The 24,919-nt window shown below is 43.2% G+C and overlaps 1 protein-coding gene and 1 non-coding gene across 3 annotated transcripts; one reads left to right on the plus strand and one right to left on the minus strand.

The window, feature by feature from the left end:
* Positions 1-181: 181 nt before the first annotated feature.
* Positions 182-24,895, plus strand: LOC106571014 (zinc finger protein 513). 2 transcript variants are annotated; one of them, XM_014143635.3, is made up of 5 exons: positions 182-307; positions 1,015-1,152; positions 3,143-3,280; positions 17,254-18,051; positions 21,060-24,895. In XM_014143635.3, the coding sequence occupies exons 2-5, from the start codon at positions 1,113-1,115 to the stop codon at positions 21,983-21,985; spliced, it is 1,902 nt and encodes a 633-aa protein (XP_013999110.2). In that variant the 5' UTR covers positions 182-307; positions 1,015-1,112; the 3' UTR covers positions 21,986-24,895. The 2 variants fall into 2 exon arrangements, with proteins under 2 accessions (XP_013999110.2, XP_082817739.1); XM_082961613.1 differs by lacking the exons at positions 182-307; positions 1,015-1,152; positions 3,143-3,280 and adding an exon at positions 13,419-14,144.
* On the minus strand, positions 15,524-15,599 carry trnaa-ugc (transfer RNA alanine (anticodon UGC)). The gene has a single exon. It is a non-coding gene; the product is annotated as a tRNA-Ala (tRNA).
* Positions 24,896-24,919: the final 24 nt, after the last annotated feature.

Raw genomic sequence — 24,919 nt, forward strand, 5'->3', positions numbered from 1 at the left:
ATAAATTCCGAAACAGACATTGAATAAGAATGTATAAGAATAGAATAACGTCTTCTTCTCCTGTCACAGCACATGAAATACACAAAAAATATACATTTCACATGGCTAAAATGATTAGAAACAGAAAAGAACTACAAGTACCATGACACAGACGACTGGAAATTAATTTAGGAAGCGGAAACACGTTCAACAGCGGAAGCGAATGTATACAATGGAAATCAAAAAATCAATTAAGTTATGAAAAACAATATTAATTGCCTTTCTTTGTCGCCGCTGCAGATAAAGAAATGGCGGATATATAGACACGGTAATTTAGGTTTCGTTTATGCACGGGTACATGGAGTTTTACTGGCTACAGTCAAGAGGTTTATTTGCTAAATGTAGCTTTGTAAATAAACGGTAGCTTGATAGCTAACGTTAGCTAGCTGGCTAATTTAGCACATACTGTACTTGCTGTTTAGCTAGCTAGCTACTAATGTTAACCTGCGCGCTATCCTTAACTATCAAGCTTTCAGAGTACTCCATATATAACAAACCGGACATGAATATCTAACATTAGCTAGCTATAATTCTTTCGTTACTCTTTTGTTTGCTCTTTCAGACAAATTAGCCTGGTAACGTTGTGCAGTCGTTCATGTTAGCTAGCTAACATCATTTACTAGCTGGCTAGCTGTCTACAAAGGATCATTAAGGACCAGGAGCAAGCTGCAACAACATCCGAACGATAGCCAGCGATTCGATCTGTCTGCATTATGATACTCGACTTAGCAAGCCATCTAACGTTAGCTCGCTAACTAGCGTTCGTTATTTAAAGTGCCATTTTATGCATTGCTGTGGAGCTGGCAGGTCCGTGTATCACACGTTTTGGTTTGCTAGCTAGTTAGCTAACTAGTAAATGCCTATACCAGGGTAATAGAGATAGCTTGGGCCAATTATGCCTGATTTGCTTGAAAAATGCATTGTCATATCTGGTTGATTGACATCGCTATTTGTCTGTGTTTGTGTGACTATTAGAACTACTGGAGAAGCAGTTTCATGGATAAAAACAGAATGAGCTGATAGTTCCAGAGGTCTTTCAGAAGAGGTGGCAGAAGAGAGAGGCTGACCGGAAGATGCCAAGAAGAAAACAACAGAATCCTCAACCTGTCAAGTGTAAGGGCTCAAATTGTCACATTCCTATAACTGTAAGCCACTGTTATATGCATTGGGCCTGTATATGTTTTTCATATGTTGTATATGTTTTTTTTTTTTTAAAGATACAAACTATCAGGAAATTACTTATTAAGTAAGATGCCGGAAGTGGCTCTGTCCCAATTTGTCTTCCTGTGATTACTCACAACCGATCTCCTCGCCTCCTCAACCATATTGAAGAAAAAATGTCAGCGGCCCTTCCTTCCAATGTCTTTTGAGAAGGAGATGGGGAATTGAGGAAAGGTGAATTAAGAAAGCCAGTGATTTGAATATGATTTAAGATACAGGAAATGTCCTCGACTACGTCATAGAAACACTTTACCAGGCGTCTTGGTTCTCATCGATGGCAGCAGATGGGATCTTGTCATTAACATTGGCTACTGCCGTAACTACAGTCCTACTCTCCAATGGTCAAAGACCAATTAAGGTTACGTCTCAAATGGTACCCTATTCTAGCCTGACGACTCACACTAAATTATTTTTGTTGCTGTCGTTCGCTTCGTACTTCAGTCTGAGCCTGACGTCATTGAAGTCGTTTGTGGTTTTGAGGGACACGAGGGCCGTTTTGTACAAAACAAAGTCCTCAACGCTTTTGGTCGTCTCTAACCAATCAGAGTGTCAAAGCCAATGACTGATTTTAAAAAAACCACAGCTTTACCCACCTGTGTGACTGGCTCTGGCCCAACCCATTGGTTTCTGGAGAAATCAGACGGCCTCGAATATGTTCGCATTCGGTGAAGGGTCGGGGAAGGCACTCGGAAAGGGAGATACCTAGTCAGTTGTCCAACTGAAATGTGTCTTCCTCATTTAACCCAACCCTCTCTGAATCAGAGAGGTGTGGGGGGCTGCCTTAATCCACGTCTTCGGCGCCCGGGGAACAGTGGATTAACTGTCTTGCTCAGGGTCAGAACGACAGATTTTTACCTTGTCAGCTTGGGGATTCACTCATTGTGGACAAGAAACTGACGTCCGTGAGCGTGGTGTAGCGTTTGGCCCGAGCAAGGAGTCTGGATAGCTAGGCAAACCCTCTTCCCTAGATAGTTCACTACTTTTGACCAGGGCCCCATATGGCTCTGGTCAAAAGTAGTGAATTATACAGGGATGCAGCCACTGACTCATGTACTGTCATGCATCACATTCTCCACTAGAGGACAGCAGAGTATTAGTTCACTCAGAAGGCCTTTAAAGGGATACTTTAGGATTTTGGCACTACTAACCCGAGTCAGATGAACTTGTGGATACAATATTCATGTCTCTGTGTCCAGTATTGAAGGAATTTAGCGGTACCTTCCCGAGCCAATGCTAATTAGCGTTAGCACAATGACTGGAAGTCAATGGCTGGAAGTCTACATACTTAATCCATACCTACCTAATACATAATGAATCACAACCGGCCGTGATTGGGAGACCCATAGGGCGGCATGCAATTGGTCCAGCGTCGTCCGGGTTTGGCCGGGGTAGGCCGTCATTGTAAATAAGAATTTGTTCTTAACTGACTTGCCTAGTTAAATAAAGGTAAAAAGAAAAATACCTGTAGACTTCCAGTCATTGACAAAATCCCGAAGTATCGCTTTAAATGTGGCAGAATGTCTTGGAAATTACAGGCAGCTGGTGTCTTTGACTATTGAATATTCATAGCTGTGTGTCAAGGGTGTTTTTTTTACATTAACTTGGAGCAATGAGCATTTCTGTCAGTAAGGCTAGAAAAACATGGCTTGATTTAATATTCATACTTTCTGACATCCTTATGACTTCTAACCTTCATGTAAAGCTATTTTCTAGCAAACTCTATTTTTATTATACTAGATGTATTAATTCCCTGACTAATATAAATAAAGGTTGTTTTGTGTGATGATGGATTCTGAAAATGGTGTATTAACCATTGGAGCTCCAGGAAGCCTGACCTTGTATTGTAATTTATGCTATATCTAACTGTTGCTTTGTGTTTCAGTGGATTCTGAAGATGGTGTATTAACCATTGGAGCTCCTGGAAGCCTGAACTTGAAGGCAGATTTCCTTCTGGGACACGACCTTGAGTTTGGTGACCCTGGCCATGACAAGATCCTAGGCTTGGACGACAAGTACTCAGGTTGGTATTTCATTTATTAAAGCTTTATTCAGACAGGTTGGTACTAAATCTATTAAAGCTTTATTCAGACAGGTTGGTACTAAATGTATTATAGCTTTATTCAGACAGGTTGGTACTAAATGTATTATAGCTTTATTCAGACAGGTTGGTACTAAATGTATTAAAGCTTTATTCAGACAGGTTGGTACTAAATGTATTATAGCTTTATTCAGACAGGTTGGTACTAAATGTATTATAGCTTTATTCAGACAGGTTGGTACTAAATGTATTATAGCTTTATTCAGACAGGTTGGTACTAAATGTATTAAAGCTTTATTCAGACAGGTTGGTACTAAATGTATTATAGCTTTATTCAGACAGGTTGGTACTAAATGTATTAAAGCTTTATTCAGACAGGTTGGTACTAAATGTATTATAGCTTTATTCAGACAGGTTGGTACTAAATGTATTATAGCTTTATTCAGACAGGTTGGTACTAAATGTATTATAGCTTTATTCAGACAGGTTGGTACTAAATGTATTAAAGCTTTATTCAGACAGGTTGGTACTAAATGTATTATAGCTTTATTCAGACAGGTTGGTACTAAATGTATTATAGCTTTATTCAGACGGGTTGGTACTAAATGTATTATAGCTTTATTCAGACAGGTTGGTACTAAATGTATTAAAGCTTTATTCAGACAGGTTGGTACTAAATGTATTAAAGCTTTATTCAGACAGGTTGGTACTAAATGTATTATAGCTTTATTCAGACAGGTTGGTACTAAATGTATTATAGCTTTATTCAGACAGGTTGGTACTAAATGTATTATAGCTTTATTCAGACAGGTTGGTACTAAATGTATTAAAGCTTTATTCAGACAGGTTGGTACTAAATGTATTATAGCTTTATTCAGACAGGTTGGTACTAAATGTATTAAAGCTTTATTCAGACAGGTTGGTACTAAATGTATTATAGCTTTATTCAGACAGGTTGGTACTAAATGTATTAAAGCTTTATTCAGACAGGTTGGTACTAAATGTATTAAAGCTTTATTCAGACAGGTTGGTACTAAATGTATTATAGCTTTATTCAGACAGGTTGGTACTAAATGTATTAAAGCTTTATTCAGACAGGTTGGTACTAAATGTATTATAGCTTTATTCAGACAGGTTGGTACTAAATGTATTATAGCTTTATTCAGACAGGTTGGTACTAAATGTATTATAGCTTTATTCAGACAGGTTGGTACTAAATGTATTATAGCTTTATTCAGACAGGTTGGTACTAAATGTATTAAACCTCTTGACGGTCGCCTAGGATAGGGGGCGCCACAGCGCATTTTGGAAAAAAATTAGTGCCCATTTTAAATGGCCTACTACTCAAACTCAGAAGCTAGGATATGCATACAAGTAATACTTGTGGATAGAAAACACCCTAAGGTTTCTAAAACTGTTTGAATGGTGTCTGTGAGTATAACAGAACTCATATGGCAGTCAAAACCCCGAGACAGATCGAAACAGGAAGTGGAATTCTGAATTGCGGACTCAACTTCATCTCGTTGCCTATTAATCACACCGTGAGCAATGGTTCATTGAGCACTTCCTATTGCTTCCACTAGATGTCCCCAGTCTTTACAAAGTGATTTGAGTCTCCTACTGTGAAAATTAAATGAATGAGACGCTGTGGAACGTGGTCACATGAGGGCCATCACCATTATGACGCCGGCCCCCCTGGCTACCCTCCCCTTTCGAAACGTTTATAAAGACAATGCAATCGTCCCCCTTGAATCTTATTGGAGCTCTGGTTGAAAAAGGCCCTAAAGATTTATGTTATACAACGTTTGACATGTTTGAACGAACCTAAATAAGAAAAAAATGCATTTTGTTGAAAGAATAGTCACGCACCCGCGGAGCTTTTGGTGCAGCCTTCAGAACGCGCTAACAACAACAAGCTAATGGAACATAAAGGATGAACTTTTTCGAACGAAAATACATTTGTTGTGGACCTGGGATTCCTGGAAGTGCCTAAGGATGAAGATAATCAAAGGTAAGGGATTATTGACAATAGTATACAAGACTAGATTTGATATGCGATTGTTCCAAGATGGCGCTGACCTGTAAAGGTAGCCTATTGTTCTGAGTATCGCATCCCCTTTTATCGCAAAGTGTGATTACCCAGTAAAGTTATTTTTAAATCTGGCATTACAGGTGCTTTCAAGAGATATTCATCTATAAATCTTTGAATGACAATATTACATTTTAAAAATGTTTTAGAATAGTAATTTAGTAAATTGTAGCGCTGTTTCATCGGATGCATTTGAGGGAAAATAGTTAGTCAACGTTACGCACCGATGTAAAATGCTGTTTTTATATATAAATATGAACTTTATCGAACAAAAGAATGCATGTATTGTGTAACATGATGTCCTAGGTGTGTCATCTGATGAAGATTGTCAAAGGTTAGTGCTGCATTTAGCAGTTTTTTGGTTATTTGTGATGCATGTGGTTGGTCGGAAAATGGCTATGTGGCTACTTTTACGATATACTCCTCTAACATAATCTAATGTTTTGCTTTTGCTGTAAAGCCTTTTTGAAATCGGACAACGTGGTTCGATTCAGGAGAGGTGTATCTATAAAACGATATAATTTGGAAAAAAAAAATGAGAAAAAAAATTATTAAATTTTGTTATGCTAATAGCGATAGGATTTTTCGCTGGATGTCCGAGGCCGCACAGGGGTTAAAGCTTTATTCAGACAGGTTGGTACTAAATGTATGAAAGCTTTATTCAGACAGGTTGGTACTACATGTATTACAGCTTTATTCAGACAGGTTGGTACTAAATGCATTATAGCTTTATTCAGACAGGTTGGTTTTGTTGGACGGAAATATAACTTGAGATGTGGAGCACTTAACTAGACAAAATGTTAGGCCTAAATCAAGGCCTTAATCACTACAACAAAAAGTATGAAAGGTATGCACTGACTACTGTAAATTGCTCTGAATAAGAGGGTCTGCTAAAGGACTAAAATGTAATGTAAATGTCATACCTTGATACCTTGATACCTCAAATCTATTTTTATAACCGAGACCTGTTCCGTGATAGAAGCATGTCATGGAGGTCAAAAAGTTACCGCTGAATTACTCTTGCATTGACAGACACATTTGAGATGTTCTGGAGAGCACCAAACCTAGAACAGTCGGGGTCAAGGTATGGCTGGGTAATATACATACTGGTATGAATTTTTTTTACAATATCGTCTATAACGGTATTTTGATGCAGTGCTGAATTACAGTGCCTTGCGAAAGTATTCGGCCCCCTTGAACTTTTCGACCTTTTGCCACATTTCAGGCTTCAAACATAAAGATATAAAACTGTAATTTTTTGTGAACAATCAACAACAAGTGGGACACAATTATGAAGTGGAACGAAATGTATTGGATATTTCAAACTTGGCCGTGCAAAATTATTCAGCCCCCTTAAGTTAATACTTTGTAGCGCCACCTTTTGCTGCGATTACAGCTGTAAGTCGCTTGGGGTATGTCTCTATCAGTTTTGCACATCGAGAGACTGAAATTTTTGCCCATTCCTCCTTGCAAAACAGCTCGAGCTCAGTGAGGTTGGATGGAGAGCGTTTGTGAACAGCAGTTTTCAGTTCTTTCCACAGATTCTCAATTGGATTCAGGTCTGGACTTTGACTTGGCCATTCTAACACCTGGATATGTTTATTTGTGAACCATTCCATTGTAGATTTTGCTTTATGTTTTGGATCATTGGCTTGTTGGAAGACAAATCTCCGTCCCAGTCTCAGGTCTTTTGCAGACTCCATCAGGTTTTCTTCCAGAATGGTCCTGTATTTGGCTCCATCCATCTTCCCATCAATTTTAACCATCTTCCATGCCCCTGCTGAAGAAAAGCAGGCCCAAACCATGATGCTGCCATCACCATGTTTGACAGTGGGGATGGTGTGTTCAGGGTGATGAGCTGTGTTGCTTTTACGCCAAACATAACGTTTTGCATTGTTGCCAAAAAGTTCGATTTTGGTTTCATCTGACCAGAGCACCTTCTTCCACATGTTTGGTGTGTCTCCCAGGTGGCTAGTGGCAAACTTTAAACGACACTTTTTATGGATATCTTTAAGAAATGGCTTTCTTCTTGCCACTCTTCCATAAAGGCCAGATTTGTGCAGTATACGACTGATTGTTGTCCTATGGACAGAGTCTCCCACCTCAGCTGTAGATCTCTGCAGTTCATCCAGAGTGATCATGGGCCTCTTGGCTGCATCTCTGATCAGTCTTCTCCTTGTATGAGCTGAAAGTTTAGAGGGACGGCCGGGTCTTCGTAGATTTGTAGCGTTCTGATACTCCTTCCATTTCAATATTATCGCTTGCACAGTGCTCCTTGGGATGTTTAAAGCTTGGGAAATCTTTTTGTATCCAAATCCGGCTTTAAACTTCTCCACAACAGTATCTCGGACCTGCCTGGTGTGTTCCTTGTTCTTCATGATGCTCTCTGCGCTTTAAACGGACCTCTGAGACTATCACAGAGCAGGTGCATTTATACGGAGACTTGATTACACACAGGTGGATTCTATTTATCATCATTAGTCATTTAGGTCAACATTGGATCATTCAGAGATCCTCACTGAACTTCTGGAGAGAGTTTGCTGCACTGAAAGTAAAGGGGCTGAATAATTTTGCACGCCCAATTTTTCAGTTTTTTATTTGTTAAAAAAGTTTGAAATATCCAATAAATTTCGTTCCACTTCATGATTGCGTCCCACTTGTTGTTGATTCTTCACAAAATATTACAGTTTTATATCTTTGTTTGAAGCCTGAAATGTGGCAAAAGGTCGAAAAGTTCAAGGGGGCCGAATACTTTCGCAAGGCACTGTAAATGAAAAGTTCTACAAATTGGACTACTTCACTGTCAGTTCGGTCCTAGTTTGGTTGAGTATGTAACCATCAGATTGGAGAAAGCCAATTAAAACCACTTAGGATGAATTTGTTGCCATTCTAGGGTCATGCACAGCACTACTCATAAAACATATTTAGAACTTTCATTATTCAAATACTGCCAAAAATTAGAAAAATATTGTAAAATTATATATTGGCCGTATCACCCAGTCCTATGTTTTATTTTATTTATTTTTTATTTCACCTTTATTTAACCAGGTAGGCAAGTCCTCACCCAGTCCTATGTCAAGGTCTTGAGGCCTGAGTTATCTGCATAACCTGCATACTAGCCTTGTTAGGTTTCAGACTGGTGCCTTGTTGGGTTTTAGCCTTGTTGGGCTTTAGACTGGTGCCTTATTGGGCTTTAGACTGGTGCCTTGTTGGGTTTTAGCCTTGTTGGGTTTTAGACTGGTGCCTTGTTGGGCTTTAGACTGGTGCCTTGTTGGGCTTTAGACTGGTGCCTTGTTGGGCTTTAGACTGGTGCCTTGTTGGGCTTTAGACTGGTGCCTTGTTGGGTTTTAGACTGGTGCCTTGTTGGGTTTTAGCCTTGTTGGGTTTTAGACTGGTGCCTTGTTGGGTTTTATACTGGTGCCTTGTTGGGTTTTAGACTGGTGTCTTGTTGGGTTTTACACTGGTGCCTTGTTGGGCTTTAGCCTTGTTGGGTTTTAGACTGGTGCCTTGTTGGGTTTTAGACTGGTGCCTTGTTGGGTTTTAGACTGGTGCCTTGTTGGGCTTTAGCCTTGTTGGGTTTTAGACTGGTGCCTTGTTGGGTTTTAGACTGGTGCCTTGTTGGGCTTTAGCCTTGTTGGGTTTTAGACTGGTGCCTTGTTGGGTTTTATACTGGTGCCTTGTTGGGTTTTAGCCTTGTTGGGTTTTAGACGGCTCCTTTATCATGTCAGGTATGATGCGGCTGTTTGCTACCAGCAGGCTAAGGGCTGTTGTGGTGACTGTATTACCGCCACAACGGCAGTCACAAGTCATGACCGCAGTCAAATTCCCTGTGACCGTTTTTCAAAGTAATCCGATCCAAAACTGTGCAAATAAATGGCGCTGATGGGTAGTCTACCAAACTTCATAACAGCCCTCGTTAATGGCCTGGGCCTGGTTTCCCGATAGCGATGGAATTTAGGGTTTGAGTGTTTTAACGATGCATCCAGTGCTTAATTTGAGCTGTATCCTGCCAGAACAGGATCTAGCTCCTCTCTGTTTTTGACTGTTTCGTTCCGGAACCCATTTGGCCTGATGCGGTAGGCCTGCCTCTCCTGGCATGAAAAACTATTTTTAGGTAACACTTTACTTGACACTCAGTGTCGTAACACGGTCATAACCATGTCATAATCTGTCATAACAGCTGACATACAGTACCAGTCAAAAGTTTGGACACACCTACTCATTCCAGGGTTTTTCTTTATTTTTTACTGTTTTCTACAATGTAGAATAATAGTGAAGACATAAACTATGAAATAACACATGGAATCATGTAGTAACCGAAACGGTGTTAAAGAAGTCTAACTATATTTTATATTGGAGATTCTTCAAAGTAGCCACCCTTTACCTTGATGACAGCTTTGAACACTTTGCATTCTCTCAACCAGCTTCATGAGGTAGTCACCTGGAAGGCATTTCAATTAACAGGTGTGCCTTGTTAAAAGATAATTTGTGTAATTTCTTTCCTTACATTTTTTTTTTTGGGGGGGGGGGGGATCTTTCTATTTATTTTTAGCCCTTTTTCTCCCCAATTTCATGGTATCCAATTGGTAGTTACAGTCTTGTCTCATCGCTGCAACTCCCGTACGGACTCGGGAGAAACACTGTACACCTGGCGACCGTGTCAACGTGCACTGCGCCCGGCCCGCCACAGGAGTCGCTAGTGCGCGATGGGACAAGGATATCCCTACCGGCTAAACCTTCCCCTAACCCAGACAACGCTGGGACAATTGTGCGGTTGCGGCCAGCTTTGACAGAGCTGGGGACTCGAACCCAGAATCTCTAGTGGCACAGCTAGAGCTGCGATGCAGTGTCTTAGACCCCTGCGCCACTCAGGAGGCCCGTCTTTCCTTCTTAATGCATTTGAGCCAATCAGTTGTGTTGTGACAAGGTAGGGGTGGTATACAGAAGATAGCCCTATATGGTAAAAGACCAAGTTGATATTATGGCAATAACAGCTCAAATAAGCAAAGAGAAATGACAGTCCATCATTACTTTAAGACATGAAGGTCTGTCAATCCGGAAAATTCAAAGAACTTTGAAAGTTTCTTCAAGTGCAGTCGCAAAACCATGAAGCGCTATGATGAAACTGGCTCTCACGAGGACCGCCACAGGAAAGGAAGACCCAGAGTTTCCTCTGCTGCAGAGGACAAGTTCATTAGTTACCAGCCTCAGAAATTGCAGCCCAAATAAATGCTTCATAGAGTTCAAGTAACAGGCACATCTCAACATCAACTGTTCAGAGGAGACTGTGAATTGGGCCTTCATGGTCGAATTGCTGCAAGGAAACCACTACTGAGAAGAGACTTGCTTGGGCCAAGAAACACGAGCAATGGACATTAGACCGGTGGAAATCTGTCCTTTTGGTCTGATGAGTACAAATTTGAGATTTTTGGTTCCAACCGCCGTGTCTTCGTGACGCAGAGTAGGTGAACGGATGATCTCCGCATGTGTGATTCTCACCGTGAAGCATGGAGGAGGTGTGGGGGTGCTGGGGACACTGTGATTGATTTAGAATTCAAGGCACACTTAACCAGCATGGCTACCACCGCATTCTGCAGCGATACGCCATCCCATCTGGTTTGCTCTTAGTGGGACTATCATTTGTTTTTCAACAGGACAATGACCCAACACACCTCCAGGCTGTGTAAGGGCTATTTGACCAAGAAGGATAAGCTGGTTGAGAGAATGCCAAGAGTGTGGAAAGCTGTCAAGGTGGCTACTTTGAAGAATCTAAAATATATTTAGATTTGTTTAACACTTTCTTTGGTTACTACATGATTCCATATGTATTATTTCATAGTTTTGATGTCTTCACTGTTATTCTACAATGTAGAAAACAGTAATAAATAAAGAAAAACCCTTGAATGAGTAGGTGTGTCCAAACTTTTGACTGGTACTGTTGCTCCACATTGATCTGGTAATGGTACTCCCTGTATATAACTAGTTGTATTTGGCGCATGTGATAAATAAGATTTGATTTGAGAGAGGGAGGGAGCTAGCAGCTGTAGGCTATTAGGGAGGGGGAGGCTGTGTGTGTGAACGATGTTACGGTCAATCCAGCATCTGCAGTGGTCGTACAGCATTTACAGTAACGTGGCCTCCGCAAAAGTTAAGAGCATTCATACCTATTGTGTTTCGGGGCTAATCTCTATAGCCAGCCAGCTAATTACAAGCAACTGGCTGAACGAAAGAATACCTTACAACTTTTTGAGATGTTGGACTCCCAATTTCTGTGTGCTTGACATAGGAGCTCAGCCAAGATGGCATCAAGTAAAAAGGCGATTTTTTTCCCACATGCATCTCCATTTCAACCTTTTGGATTATATATATATTTTTTTGGTTTTACGAACTTGGCCCGCAACGGCCTCCACTTCTTGTGGCAAGTTTCCGTTTCCATAGATGCGGTAAAAAGGTCAACCAAAACCATGAAAACGCCACGGAAATATCCCAATCTCTCCCCAGCAAAATTTGCCTACATTTGTATTTCCCACTATATTGAGGTAAAAATTGTAGTATAATGCTTGTATGGATGTCAACCCCCAATACAAGTTCATGTCATCAATCAACTGCATTTACAGTTAAAAACAATTTACCACCACCACCGATTTCTGTATGCTAGCTATGCTAACAGCTGATTCAAACGGGAGTTAGCATTTAGCAGTCACCTTCTAAATGTTATGCTGCAAAAACAGCCACATATATCAAAATCGGACTTTAGTAACCACATTGTGGGCCTTTTACATCAATCATGACGGATTTGACGAATATCCACATTGTTACAGCAGATGTCTTGAATGTGCGCTAATCCAGCGTCGTCCTTCTATCCCCCCACGGTCGGTGTTTAGCGGTTTTATGGCTATTTATGGCAGTCTTATGGCTTCTGGGTAGAAGCTGTCTCGGAGCCTGTTGGTCCAAAAGCCAATGCTCCGGTAGAGTTTGCCGGATGGTAGGAGAGTCTATGGCTTGGGTTGCTGGAGTCTTGGATTTTTTTGGGGGCCTTCCTCTGACACTGCCTGACATAGAGATTGTGTAACACTGGTTGTGCCTGTGGGGGCCAATTTATTTTTCCCATTATGAGTATGCCCCTTTCACATGCTGTAGTTTTTTTGCGAGGTAACGCTGTAGGTCTTTTGCGAGGTAACGCTGTAGGTCTTTTGCGAGGTAACGCTGTAGGTCTTTTGCGAGGTAACGCTGTAGGTCTTTTGCGAGGTAACGCTGTAGGTCTTTTGCGAGGTAACGCTGTAGGTCTTTTGCGAGGTAACGCTGTAGGGTATTTCGCGAGCTAACGCTGTAGGGTATTTCGCGAGCTAACGCTGTAGGGGTGTTAGCGAGCTAACGCTGTAGGGGTGTTAGCGAGCTAACGCTGTAGGGGTGTTAGCGAGCTAACGCTGTAGGGGTGTTAGCGAGCTAACGCTGTAGGGGTGTTAGCGAGCTAACGCTGTAGTCAGTGGTGTTTATCACTTATAAAATAGAGACAAAGAAAAATGCAGTGTCTGTTGGAAAACTAAACGCTTGCCTACATTTTACCATTCATTTTTATATTTATATTTTATTAGGTCCGTGGCTATTTTGTGAGATTGTTTTTTGCACAAAGTTCATAACCAGCAGTAAAAATATATTTCTGAAAATTCTTTCAGAATCCTTGATTAGTTTTACTAAAGCAATGTGCCATGAACAATATTTGCATAAAAGCATTTGACTACACATTGAGCTGTCTATCTCTCTGTTGGTGACAGCCTCTTTAGTATGACAGGCAGAGAGAGAGAAATGAACCCGCTGCTGGTTGGGTGCTGCTGAGGGACATTTCTCCCTCCCTCTCTCCCTCCCTCGCCAGTCCCCCTCCCTCCCAGTCCCTCTCCCTCCTCTCCCTCCCTCCCTGTCCCTCTCCCTCCCTCCCTCCCTCCCACTCCCTCCTCTCCCTCCCCTCCCTCTGTGGCCTCTTTGTCAGAAAGAACAATCTGAAAAATGGCAAAGGAAAATATTAAAAAAAAAGAGCAGTGGCAAGCCGCCGCCATTATTATATAAGGGTCATAAAAAGACGCAGTGCCATTATCATCAAGGACACCATTATCATCAAGGACTCCATTACCATCAAGGACTCCATTACCCTGGAAACCATTTATTTATCATCATCATCATCATCTCCTGTCTGCCTCCCGCTCCCCCGCTGTCATCGTCATCATCATCATCATCATCATCATCATTATCATCACCATCAGCCACTGCCATTATAGTCATCATCATTAGGCTTGGTAATCATCCAGCAGGCAGTTTCTAGCAGAGCAGGGACAGACAAGCTCAATAAAAGGCTGTACCAGACTCGTACCCTGCTCACAGTCTCTCTCTGCCTGGCTGGGAGAAGGAGGTTTATCTCCCATTCCTCACTGCTGCTAGGTTTAGTTCAGAGAGAGAGAGAGAGATAAGGCCAGAAAGAAGGAGAGAGACTGAGCGAGAAGAAAAATACTAAAGAGGCCTAGCCACGACTAGGTCAGAGAAGGCTGTTTTCACAGACCGAGATAAAGGGAGTGAAAAAGAGACGGAGAACGAAGGATTTAGAGAAGGAGGAAGAAGAGGGAGAGAACAGAGGCCTAGCCAAACTGCCTGTTCTTTCTTCTTGTTTTTTGGGGAGGAGGCCTACTGCAACAGAGGCATCTTTCACCCCTTATTATTTGGGTAAATACTGCAAACAGCATAGCGGTAATACAAGCTGCCAGCACTGTGAGTATGAAACACTATCTACGTAGAGCTATAAATGATTATTTGCTAGAACAGAGATTGTATTTGCCTTTTGAATTGGTTTGATGGAGATGGATACCTTCTGAATGTAGTCTAGTCTGACTTCAGAGATGGAGCCAGATACCTTCTGAATGTAGTCTTGTCTAACTTCATAGATGGAGCCAGATACTTTCTTGTGAACACTGAAATGTTCTTTGGAGTCTAGGGCATGCAGTCTTAGCCAGGATTCGAAAGACACTGTTTCACAGTAGGTCTTTTAAAATTGTTCTGTTGAGGGTTTAATCAAATGCAGGTCTGTCAGATTCTTTTCTGTCCCAAATGGCACCCTTTTCCCTTTAAAGTGCACTACTTTAACCAGAGCCCTATGGGCCCTAATCAAAAGTAGTACACTATAAAGGGAATAGGGTGCCAGTTGGGATGCATACTTGTCTGTTTAGTCTGACCTGTCTAACACTAAGTATTGTCAGCACATCTGCTATGGGTTATTGGGTTTGGAGGTTTGGCTATTTCACTCTTGATAGGATATAGGGATGTAAACGTTTAAACAAAATTGGGATCCTTAACGTTAAGAAAAATCCCTAACCAAAAAAACATGTTTTGTGATTGTTTGTGTTCTCAGAATTACTGCAACTAATCCGTCACCTCTATTCCTAAAATACTGAATCTTAGGAGTCGAATCTTGACACTCACCAATGGGAGTTGACGTGTAATCAATTATTTTGGAGTTGACTCTCCCCCACTCCGTCGTTGTCGTTAAGTTGGGAAAATGGCAGAGAAAGGCTAGCGACAGCAGTGAAGTCCTGTATGGCAATATTTTGAGAAGGAAATGCAAACTTTGCGAGGTGAGGTACAGTGAGGTAGTGGGGTACAGTGAGGTAGTGGGGTACAGTAAGGTAGTGGGGTACAGTAAGGTAGTGGGGTACAGTGAGACAGTGAGGTACAGTAAGGTAGTGAGGTACAGTAAGGTAGTGGGGTACAGTAAGGTAGTGGGGTACAGTAAGGTAGTGGGGTACAGTAAGGTAGTGGGGTACAGTAAGGTAGTGGGGTACAGTAAGGTAGTGGGGTACAGTGAGACAGTAAGGTAGTGGGGTACAGTGAGACAGTAAGGTAGTGGGGTACAGTGAGGTACAGAAAGGTAGTGGGGTACAGTGAGGTACAGTAAGGTAGTGGGGTACAGTAAGATTCAGTAAGGTAGTGGGGTACAGTAAGATTCAGTAAGGTAGTGGGGTACAGTAAGGTAGTGGGGTACAGTAAGATACAGTAAGGTACATTTACATTTTAGTCATTTAGCAGACGTTCTTATCCAGAGCGACTTACAGTAGTGAATACATACATTTCATACATTTTTTTTCTTTCCGTACTGGTCCCCCGTGGGAATCGAACCCACAACCCTGGCGTTGCAAACACCATGCTCTACCAACTGAGCCACACGGGACCCCAGGTAGTGGGGTACAGTAAGGTACAGTAATGGTAGTGGGGTACAGTAATGGTAGTGGGGTACAGTAATGGTAGTGAGGTACAGTAATGGTAGTGAGGTACAGTAATGGTAGTGAGGTACAGTAAGGTACAGTAAGGTACAGTAAGGTAGTGAGGTACAGTAATGGTAGTGGGGTACAGTAAGGTACAGTAAGGTAGTGAGGTACAGTAATGGTAGTGGGGTACAGTAAGGTACAGTAAGGTAGTGAGGTACAGTGAGGTGCAGTAATGGTAGTATAGGTGCAGTAATGGTAGTATAGGTGCAGTAATGGTAGTATAGGTGCAGTAATGGTAGTATAGGTGCAGTGCTTTAACCGTTGACCCTAACCGTTGCTTGTAGCTGCATTGGGAATTTTTCTTATTGACAGTTTAAAAATGATCAATTTCTCACATCCAATGATTTATACATACACTAGATACCTTATACGGGGCACTGTTTTGAAGCCGACCTTGCCTCCATTTTGTGGGGCGGCAGCGTAGCCTAGTGGTTAGAGCGTTGCGCCAGTAACCAAAAGGTTGCAAAATCGAATCCCCGAGCTGACGAGGTAAAAATCTGTCGTTCTGCCCCTGAACAAGGCAGTTAACCCACTTTTCCTAGGCCATCATTGAAAATAAGAATTTGTTCTTAACTGACTTGCCTAGTTAAATAAATAAAGGTAAATAATCTTGGCTCTCCCTCACCATTGTGTTGAAGCCACTGTGCCTCCATCTTGGCTCTCCCTCACCATTGTGTTGAAGCCACTGTGCCTCCATCTTGGCTCTCCCTCACCATTGTGTTGAAGCCACTGTGCCTCCATCTTGGCTCTCCCTCACCATTGTGTTGAAGCCACTGTGCCTCCATCTTGGCTCTCCCTCACCATTGTGTTGAAGCCACTGTGCCTCCATCTTGGCTCTCCCTTAACAATGTAAAAAAGATTTAGGAAGATATAGAAATGCATTTAATGTCTACATTTTGTTTTTGCCACATTTTATTCTATTACAGACATACATTATGTGAGCTAAACATTTTCCTTAAAGTATCATTTTTATGGATTACTATTGCTACTGTCCCCACTACAATTATTATTATTTTTAAATGTATGTCATTTTGTCCTTTTTAATTGAAATACTGTAGAATTCCATTAATTCCGATGCAGGACTGCTCCTACTGGGGAGTGCCAACATGGCCGACCGGTGGATTCAAAGCCTTATCAATCCAGGGTTTATATCCATCATTGGTTACATCCCTAATAGGAGAAAGAGGATTGCTTGTTATTTTTGGCCTACAGAATAGAAAGGAGAGGTTTTTAAAAAAAAACGTACTTTCTGTACAGTGTTCACATGGATGTCTTTTGATGAGAGGTCCATTGTTGATCTAAAGAATTTAACAATTGTTTAAATGTAGAATGTTTTTTTTGGTAAAAAGAATCAGACTTCACCCACAAAAAGTAAATATGAAGAAAAAAATAAGTTTATCTGTCGCCCCTTACTGTGTAGACTCGTCGTTCTTGTCTCCCGTCTCCACTTCTCCTCCTGTTGTGTGGATGGGTTCTCAGTCTGTAACATTTCTATTGATAGTTTATTTAACCCTGTGACTGTGAGGATTCATCATAACAGCTTTTTATCTGCCTTTCAGACTCTGTAGCAGCTGAGATCGGCTTCTCTGTGTACCCTCTGGGGGATGAGGAAGAGAGTTGTGCCTTCAGCCGTCTCAGTATGGAGAGTGACGCAGATGAGCCCCGCACCGCCACCGAGAGCTGCAGGGACCAGGAGGATGGTCCAACCTCCCAGCCCGACCTCGAGCCCCCCTTCCCCTCCTACCTGTCCTGTCGGGGCTGCGGCCTGGATCTGGTGGGACCCTACTGCCACCGCTGTTGCAAGGGAGGAGGAGGAGGAGGGGAATTCAGCGGTGCGTTCGGTGGCTTTCGCTCCGGTTCGCGGTCACAAGCGGACGATAGCGAGGAAGGAGGGGACGTAACGGACGACAACTCCATAATGGGTGACGACGGTCCCAACTCCAAGCTCCACTCCTGCCAGTTGTGTGGGTTCTCCTCACGCTATGCCAATCACGTCAAGAGGCACATGAAGACTCACAACGGGGAGAAGCCGTACCACTGTCCCCTGTGTACCTACGCCTCAGCCCAGCTGGTCAACCTGCAGAGACACCTGAGGATTCACACTGGAGAGAAACCATACAGGTGTGACCGCTGCTCCTTCGCCTGCAGTTCCCTAGGCAACCTGAAGAGGCATCAGAGGATGCATGTGGTTGGACAGCCGGGACAGGGGGCGGGACAGGAAGCAGTCAGACCTGCCTGCGTATCTCCTATTGATCCCTCTGCCGTTGGCCCTCCTGCTGTTGGCCCTCCTCCTATTGGGCCTCCTGCTAGTGGGCATGGTCTTAAGAAGAAGGAGGAGCCCAGTGCTTCAGCTGAAGGTATTTTTCAATTACACAGAAAAATATAAACGCAACATGCAACAGTTTAAAAGATTTTACTGAGTTACAGTTTATGTAAGGAAACCAGTCAATTGAAATAAATTCATTAGCTCCTAATCTATGGATTTCACATGACTGGGAATACAGATATGCATCTGTTGGATATACAGATAAAAAGTAGGGCTATGGATCAGAGAACCAGTCAGTATCTGGTGTGACCACCATTTGCCTCATGCAGCGACACATCTTCACATAGAGTTGATCAGGCTCTTGATTGTGGAATGTTGTCCCACTCCTCTTCAATGGCTCTGCGAAGTTGCTGGATATTGGCGGGAACTGGAACAGGCTTTCGTACATGTCGATCCAGAGCATCCCAAACATGCTCAATGGGTGACATGTCTGGTGAGTATCTAGACCATGGAAGAACTGAGACATTTTCAGCTTCCAGGAAGTGTGTACAGATCTTTGTGACATGGGGCCGTGCATTATCATGCTGAAACATGAGGTGATGGAGACAGATGAATGGCACGACAATGGGCCTCAGGATCTCGTCACGGTATCTCTGTGCATTCAAATTGCCATCGATAAAATGCAATTGTGCTCGTTGTCCGTAGCTTATGCCTGCAGCTCATACCATAACCCCACAATGGGGCAGTCTTTTCACAACACTAACATCAGCAAACCGCTCGCCCACATGACGCCGTACTCGCTGCCTGCCATCTGCCCGGTACAGTTAAAACCATGATTCATCTATAAAGAGCACACTCTTATCCAGCGTGCCAGTGGCCATCGAAGGTGAGCATTTGCCCATTGAAGTCGGTTACGAAGCCGAACTGCAGTCAGATCAAAACCCTGGTGAGGACGACGAGCACGAAGATGAGCTTCCCTGAGATGGTTTCTGACAGGTTGTGCAGAAATTCTTTGGTTGTGTAAACCCACAGTTTCATCAGCTGTTTGGGTGGCTGGTTTCAGACCACCGCGCAGCTGAAGAAGCTGGATGTGGAGGTCCTGGGCTGGTGTGGTTACACGTGATCTGCGGTTCTGAGGCCGGTTAGACGTACTGCCAAATCCTCTAAAACAACGTTGGAGGCGGCTTATGGTAGAAAAAGGAACATTCAATTCTCTGGCGGGCATTCCTGCAATTAGTATGACAAAACTGCACATTTTACAGTGGGCTTTTATTGTCCCCAGCACAAGGTTCAATGATCATGCTGTTTAATCATCTTCTTGATATGCCACACCTGTCAGGTGGATGGATTATCTTGGCAAAGGCTCACTAACAGGGATGTAAACAAATGTGTGCACAACATTTTGAGAGAAATAAGCTTTTTGTGTGTGTGGAACATTTCTGGGATCTTTTTATTTCAGCTCATGAAAAATGTTAACTGAAAATTTAGGCCTGTATCAGTTCTTCAGTTACACCATTTGGAATACTTTAAAGATGTGTTCATGTATATTTTCATACAATTACACTACCTTTCAAAAAGTTTGGGGTCACTTAGAAATGTCCTTGTTTTTGAAAGGAAAAAAAAAAAATGTTGTTTATTTTTAAAATAACATCAAATTGATCAGAAATACAGTGTCGAAATTGTTAATGTTGTAAATGACTATTATAGCTGGATACGTCAGAGTTTGTTTTTTTAATGGAATATCTACATAGGCGTACAGAGGCCCATTATCAGCAACCATCACTCCTGTGTTCCAATGGCACGTTGTGTTGGCTAATCCAAGTTTATCATTTTAAAAAGGCTAATTGATCATTAGAAAACCCTTTTGCAATTATGTTAGCACAGCTGAAAACTGTTGTGCTGATTTAAAGAAGCAATAAAACTGGCCTTCTTTAGACTAGTTGAGTATCTGGAGCATCAGCATTTGTGGGTTCGATTACAGGCTCAAAATGGCCAGAAACCAAGAACTTTCTTCTGAAACTCAGTCTATTCTTGTTCTGAAAAATGAAGGCTGTTCCATGCGAGAAATTGCCAAGAAACGGAAGATCTCGTACAACGCCATGTACTACTCCCTTCACAGAACAGCGCAAACTGGCTCTAACCAGAATAGAAAGAGGAGTGGGAGGCCCCGGGGCACAACTGAGCAAGAGGACAAGTACATTAGAGTGTCTAGTTTGAGAAACAGATGCCTCACAAGTCCTCAACTGGCAGCTTCATTAAATAGTACCCGCAAAACACCAGTCTCAACGTCAACAGTGAAGAGGCGACTCCGGGATGCTGGCCTTCCAGGCAAGAGTTCCTCTGTCCAGTGTCTGTGTTCTTTTGCCCATCTTAATCTTTTATTTTTATTGGCCAGTCTGAGATATGACTTTTTCTTTGCAACGCTGCCTGTTGACCTTGAGACTGGTGTTTTGCGGGTACTATTTAATGAAGCTGCCAGTCTGAGGTGCAGTTAATTGCAGATTTCTGAGGCTGGTAATTCTAATGAACTAATCCTCTGCAGCAGAGGTAACTCTGGGTCTTCCTTTCCTGTGGTGGTCCTCATGAGAGCCAGTTTCATCATAGCGCTTGATGGTTTTTGCGACTGCACTTGAAGAAACGTTCAAAGTTCTTAGTCTTCCGTATTGACTGACCTTCATGTCTTAACGTAATGATGGACTGTTGTTTCTCTTTGCTTGTTTGAGCTGTTCTTGCTATAATATGGACTTGCTCTTTTACCAAATAGGGCTATAATCTGTATACCAACCCTACCACAACACAACTTAATGTGTTTTAGCCAATCAGAAGGAAAGAAATTCCACAAATGAACTTTTAACCAGGCACACCTGTTAATTAAAATGTATTCCAGGTGACTACCTCATGAATCTGGTTGAGAGAATGCAAAGCTGTCATCAAGGCAAAGGGTGGCTACTTTTTTTTTAGCTTGAGACATGATTCTATATGTCTTATTTCATAATTTTGATGTCTTCACTATTATTCTACAATGTAGAAAATAGTAAAAATAAAGAAAAACCCTGTGTGTGTGATGACTAATTTGGGCCACCTCTGCTCTGATTTCAGAAGTGGTGAGGTCTGATCTAAACCTCCACAACAGAGACTACCTGCCACGCTACAACAGACTAAGGTTACCACCACCACTGGAGCAACAGCCCCCGAGACTTTTTGAGGGGCCTGGACTTGGGGCTCGGGTCGGGGCTGGGACTTTAGCAAGGTGTTTGACTAGCACTAAGTCTGGGCCTGGAGTCAGAGCTGTGGTGGGAGTGAAGTCAGAGGACACACACAGAGACTCTCTCCTTCCTCTGCTCTTCCCCTTTACCTGTCGTCTCTGTGGTATCCCCCTGGAGGATGAGGATGGCTCTACTGCCCAGATCTGTGCCAAATGCACCCTGGACATGCTGACCAAGGAGTCATCTGGCCCCAATAGCCCCGGGGAGCGTGGGGACAAGGTCTACACCTGCAGTGCCTGTCCCTTCCTCACCCACTACCCCAACCACCTGGCGCGACACATGAAGACGCACAGCGGAGAGAAGCCGTACAAGTGCCCTCAGTGCGACTACGCCTCCGCCCACTTCGACAACCTGAAACGCCACCACCGCGTGCACACGGGCGAGAAGCCGTACAAGTGCCACCTGTGTGACTACGCCTGTGGGAACCTGGCTAACTTAAAACGCCACCAGCGGGTCCACTCGGGCGCCAAGCCGTTCCAGTGCGCAGTGTGTAGCTACAGCTGTAACCAGAGTATGAATCTGAAGAGACACATGCTGAGACACACGGGAGAGAAGCCTTATAAGTGCCAGCAGTGTGGATACACCACAGGACATTGGGACAACTACAAACGACACCAGAAGAAACATGGCCTCGCCACCGACGGATGGGTCAAAGTTCAGATGTCCGGCGCCCACGAGGAAGAGGATGAGGAAGAAAGGGTGGCGGGACAGCCGCAGAGGAAAGAGGAAGAGGCGATGATGCAGTATATGTCCAGATAGGAGAGGAACAGAGCTGTACCACAGAATATGAGATGAGGAAATGACAGCTAAGCTACCAGCAAAATCCTAGACTTTTTTTTGTGGGTTTTTTTTTGTCAATGATTTTTCTGCAGCTGCTATGTAGAATCATGCACAATTCTAGAACATGGTGATTATTTTTGGAAATGTTTGATGCCTTTTGGACAGAAAGTAAGGAGGGTGAAGGAAGGTTGCTGCTGTGTTGCCAGACGAATGGACTGGGATGAGGGTTCTACTTTAACGTCCGCAACTAAATACTGCCTGCATTGTCCACCATATGCCGTTCTCTCCCCCCAACACATACCAACAGTGCCGTACATATCCTAACTTAATTTACATTATGCCTTACAACCCACATTTCAGTTGTCCTATTAACTAGGTATCTCCCCATAACCCTCCTCTCTCCCCATAACCCCCAACCCCCCACTCTCCCCATAACCCCCCCCTCTCTCCCCATAATAACCCTAACCCTCAAACCCCCCTCTCTCCCCATAATAACCCTAACCCTCAAACCCCCCTCTCTCCCCATAATAACCCCCCTCTCCACATAATAACCCTCAACCCTCCCTCTCCCCATAACCCTCCTCTCTCCCCATAATAACCCTCAACCCCCCCTCTCCCCATAACCCCCCTCTCCCCATAATAACCCTCAACCCCCCCTCTCCCCATAACCCCCCTCTCTCCCATAATAACCCCCAACCCCCCCTCTCCCCATAACCCCCCTCTCCCCATAATAACCCTCAACCCCCCCTCTCTCCCCATAACCCCCCTCTCCCCATAATAACCCTCAACCCCTCCCCATAACCCTCCTCTCTCCCATAACCCTCCCCTCTCCCCATAACCCTCAACCCCCCCCTCTCCCCATAATAACCCCCCTCCCCATAATAACCCTCACCCCCCCTCCCCATAATCCTCAACCCTCCTCTCTCCCCATAATAACCCTCAACCCCCCCCTCTCCCCATAATAACCCTCAACCCCCCCCCTCTCCCCATAATAACCCTCAACCCCCCCCTCTCCCCATAATAACCCTCAACCCCCCCCTCTCCCCATAATAACCCTCAACCCCCCCCCTCTCCCCATAATAACCCTCAATCTCCCCCCTCCCTCCCCATAATAACACATCTACTGTTACTTCTTGGGGCACGTTCAGCAGGACACAATGTATGTAGAATAAGTTATCATGTCGGCTCTATCCATGGTATTTCTTTCTGCAATGTTTGGCTACTGAACCTGGCTCCGTTAAGGCGCTCTAACGGTGTGTGGATTTAGCCTGGTCACAGATCTGTTTGTGCTTTTCTTCATGACCAACTACTATGGTCAATGACCATAGGAGTTGTCAAGACGGCACAAACAGATCTGGGACCAGGCTAGTGTAGTGTGTTGCTTTGGAAACGCTCGCTGTGATCATATTAACTGTGAAGTTCGCCCATTGTTACGTCCTTCTGTCTGTTTTTACTTGAAGCAAGACTGCATCCCCAATGGCACCCTATTACCTATGGGCCCTGTTTAAACAGTGCACTATAAAGGGAACGGCTCCCTATGGGCCCTGTTTAAACAGTGCACTATAAAGGGAACGGCTCCCTATGGGCCCTGTTTAAACAGTGCACTATAAAGGGAACGGCTCCCTATGGGCCCTGTTTAAACAGTGCACTATAAAGGGAACGGCTCCCTATGGGCCCTGTTTAAACAGTGCACTATAAAGGGAACGGCTCCCTATGGGCCCTGTTTAAACAGTGCACTATAAAGGGAACGGCTCCCTATGGGCCCTGTTTAAACAGTGCACTATAAAGGGAACGGCTCCCTATGGGCCCTGTTTAAACAGTGCACTATAAAGGGAACGGCTCCCTATGGGCCCTGTTTAAACAGTGCACTATAAAGGGAACGGCTCCCTATGGGCCCTGTTTAAACAGTGCACTATAAAGGGAACGGCTCCCTATGGGCCCTGTTTAAACAGTGCACTATAAAGGGAACGGCTCCCTATGGGCCCTGTTTAAACAGTGCACTATAAAGGGAACGGCTCCCTATGGGCCCTGTTTAAACAGTGCACTATAAAGGGAAGAGGGTGCCATTTGAGATGGAACCCAAGACGACGTGTAAAGTTGAAGCATGAACTAAGTATATAGCTTTTTTTTTATGTGATTGTATTTCCTCATTAGAAGTGCATATTTTAATTTTAATAATATATGAACTTAGTCGTCCCCCCCCCCCATCTCGAAGAATGTGACGTTTTCAGTGGCATTAAGTTTGTTATAAATGGGACAAATATACAAGGACCATGATTTTTTTACAAATCTTATCAATTACTACGACTATATGCAGTAAAAAAAAAAAAATTGTAGTTTTAAAAGAAATGATGGAAAATAGTTTGAAGCACCATGTCTAGTGTAGGGAAATGTTCTGTGTTTGTAGAAGACAGGTGTATTCATTCCGCTGATTCTGTTGCAAAACGTTTCGACCAATAGAAACTGTTTGTTTTAGTCCATTTTCAATTCAGGCAGTAAAATGAAGTTCCCTTCATTTAAAAACCAGGATAATTTGACATTTCAATCCCAACCCTGGCAGAATTACAGCCATGTCTCGTGTGTAGCGATTTAAAAAGGAAAGATTCACTCATTTTGAACGTCATTGTTTGAGCGACGTTATTCAAGCTGTAGAAATATGGCCGGTATGACGAGTTGAGTCAGAACATCGCTCAGATGCAAACAAAAAAAGTCAATAGGTGAACCTTTCCTTTTATTAAGGCTAAGTTTGTTATATGGGACAAATATACAAGGACCGTGAATTATTACTACCTACATAGTCCCTGAGTGTAACTATTGTTCTTATGCAGTGGTTTCATAATTGCCTTAAGTACTTTGAAATAAACATGGACTTTGTTCACTCAGTGTGGAGATTAGACTGCTCTTGTACTTTCT

Source organism: Salmo salar, chromosome 15, assembly GCF_965601325.2.
Source record: "Salmo salar chromosome 15, fSalSal1, whole genome shotgun sequence".
Taxonomy (NCBI): Eukaryota; Metazoa; Chordata; class Actinopteri; order Salmoniformes; family Salmonidae; genus Salmo; species Salmo salar.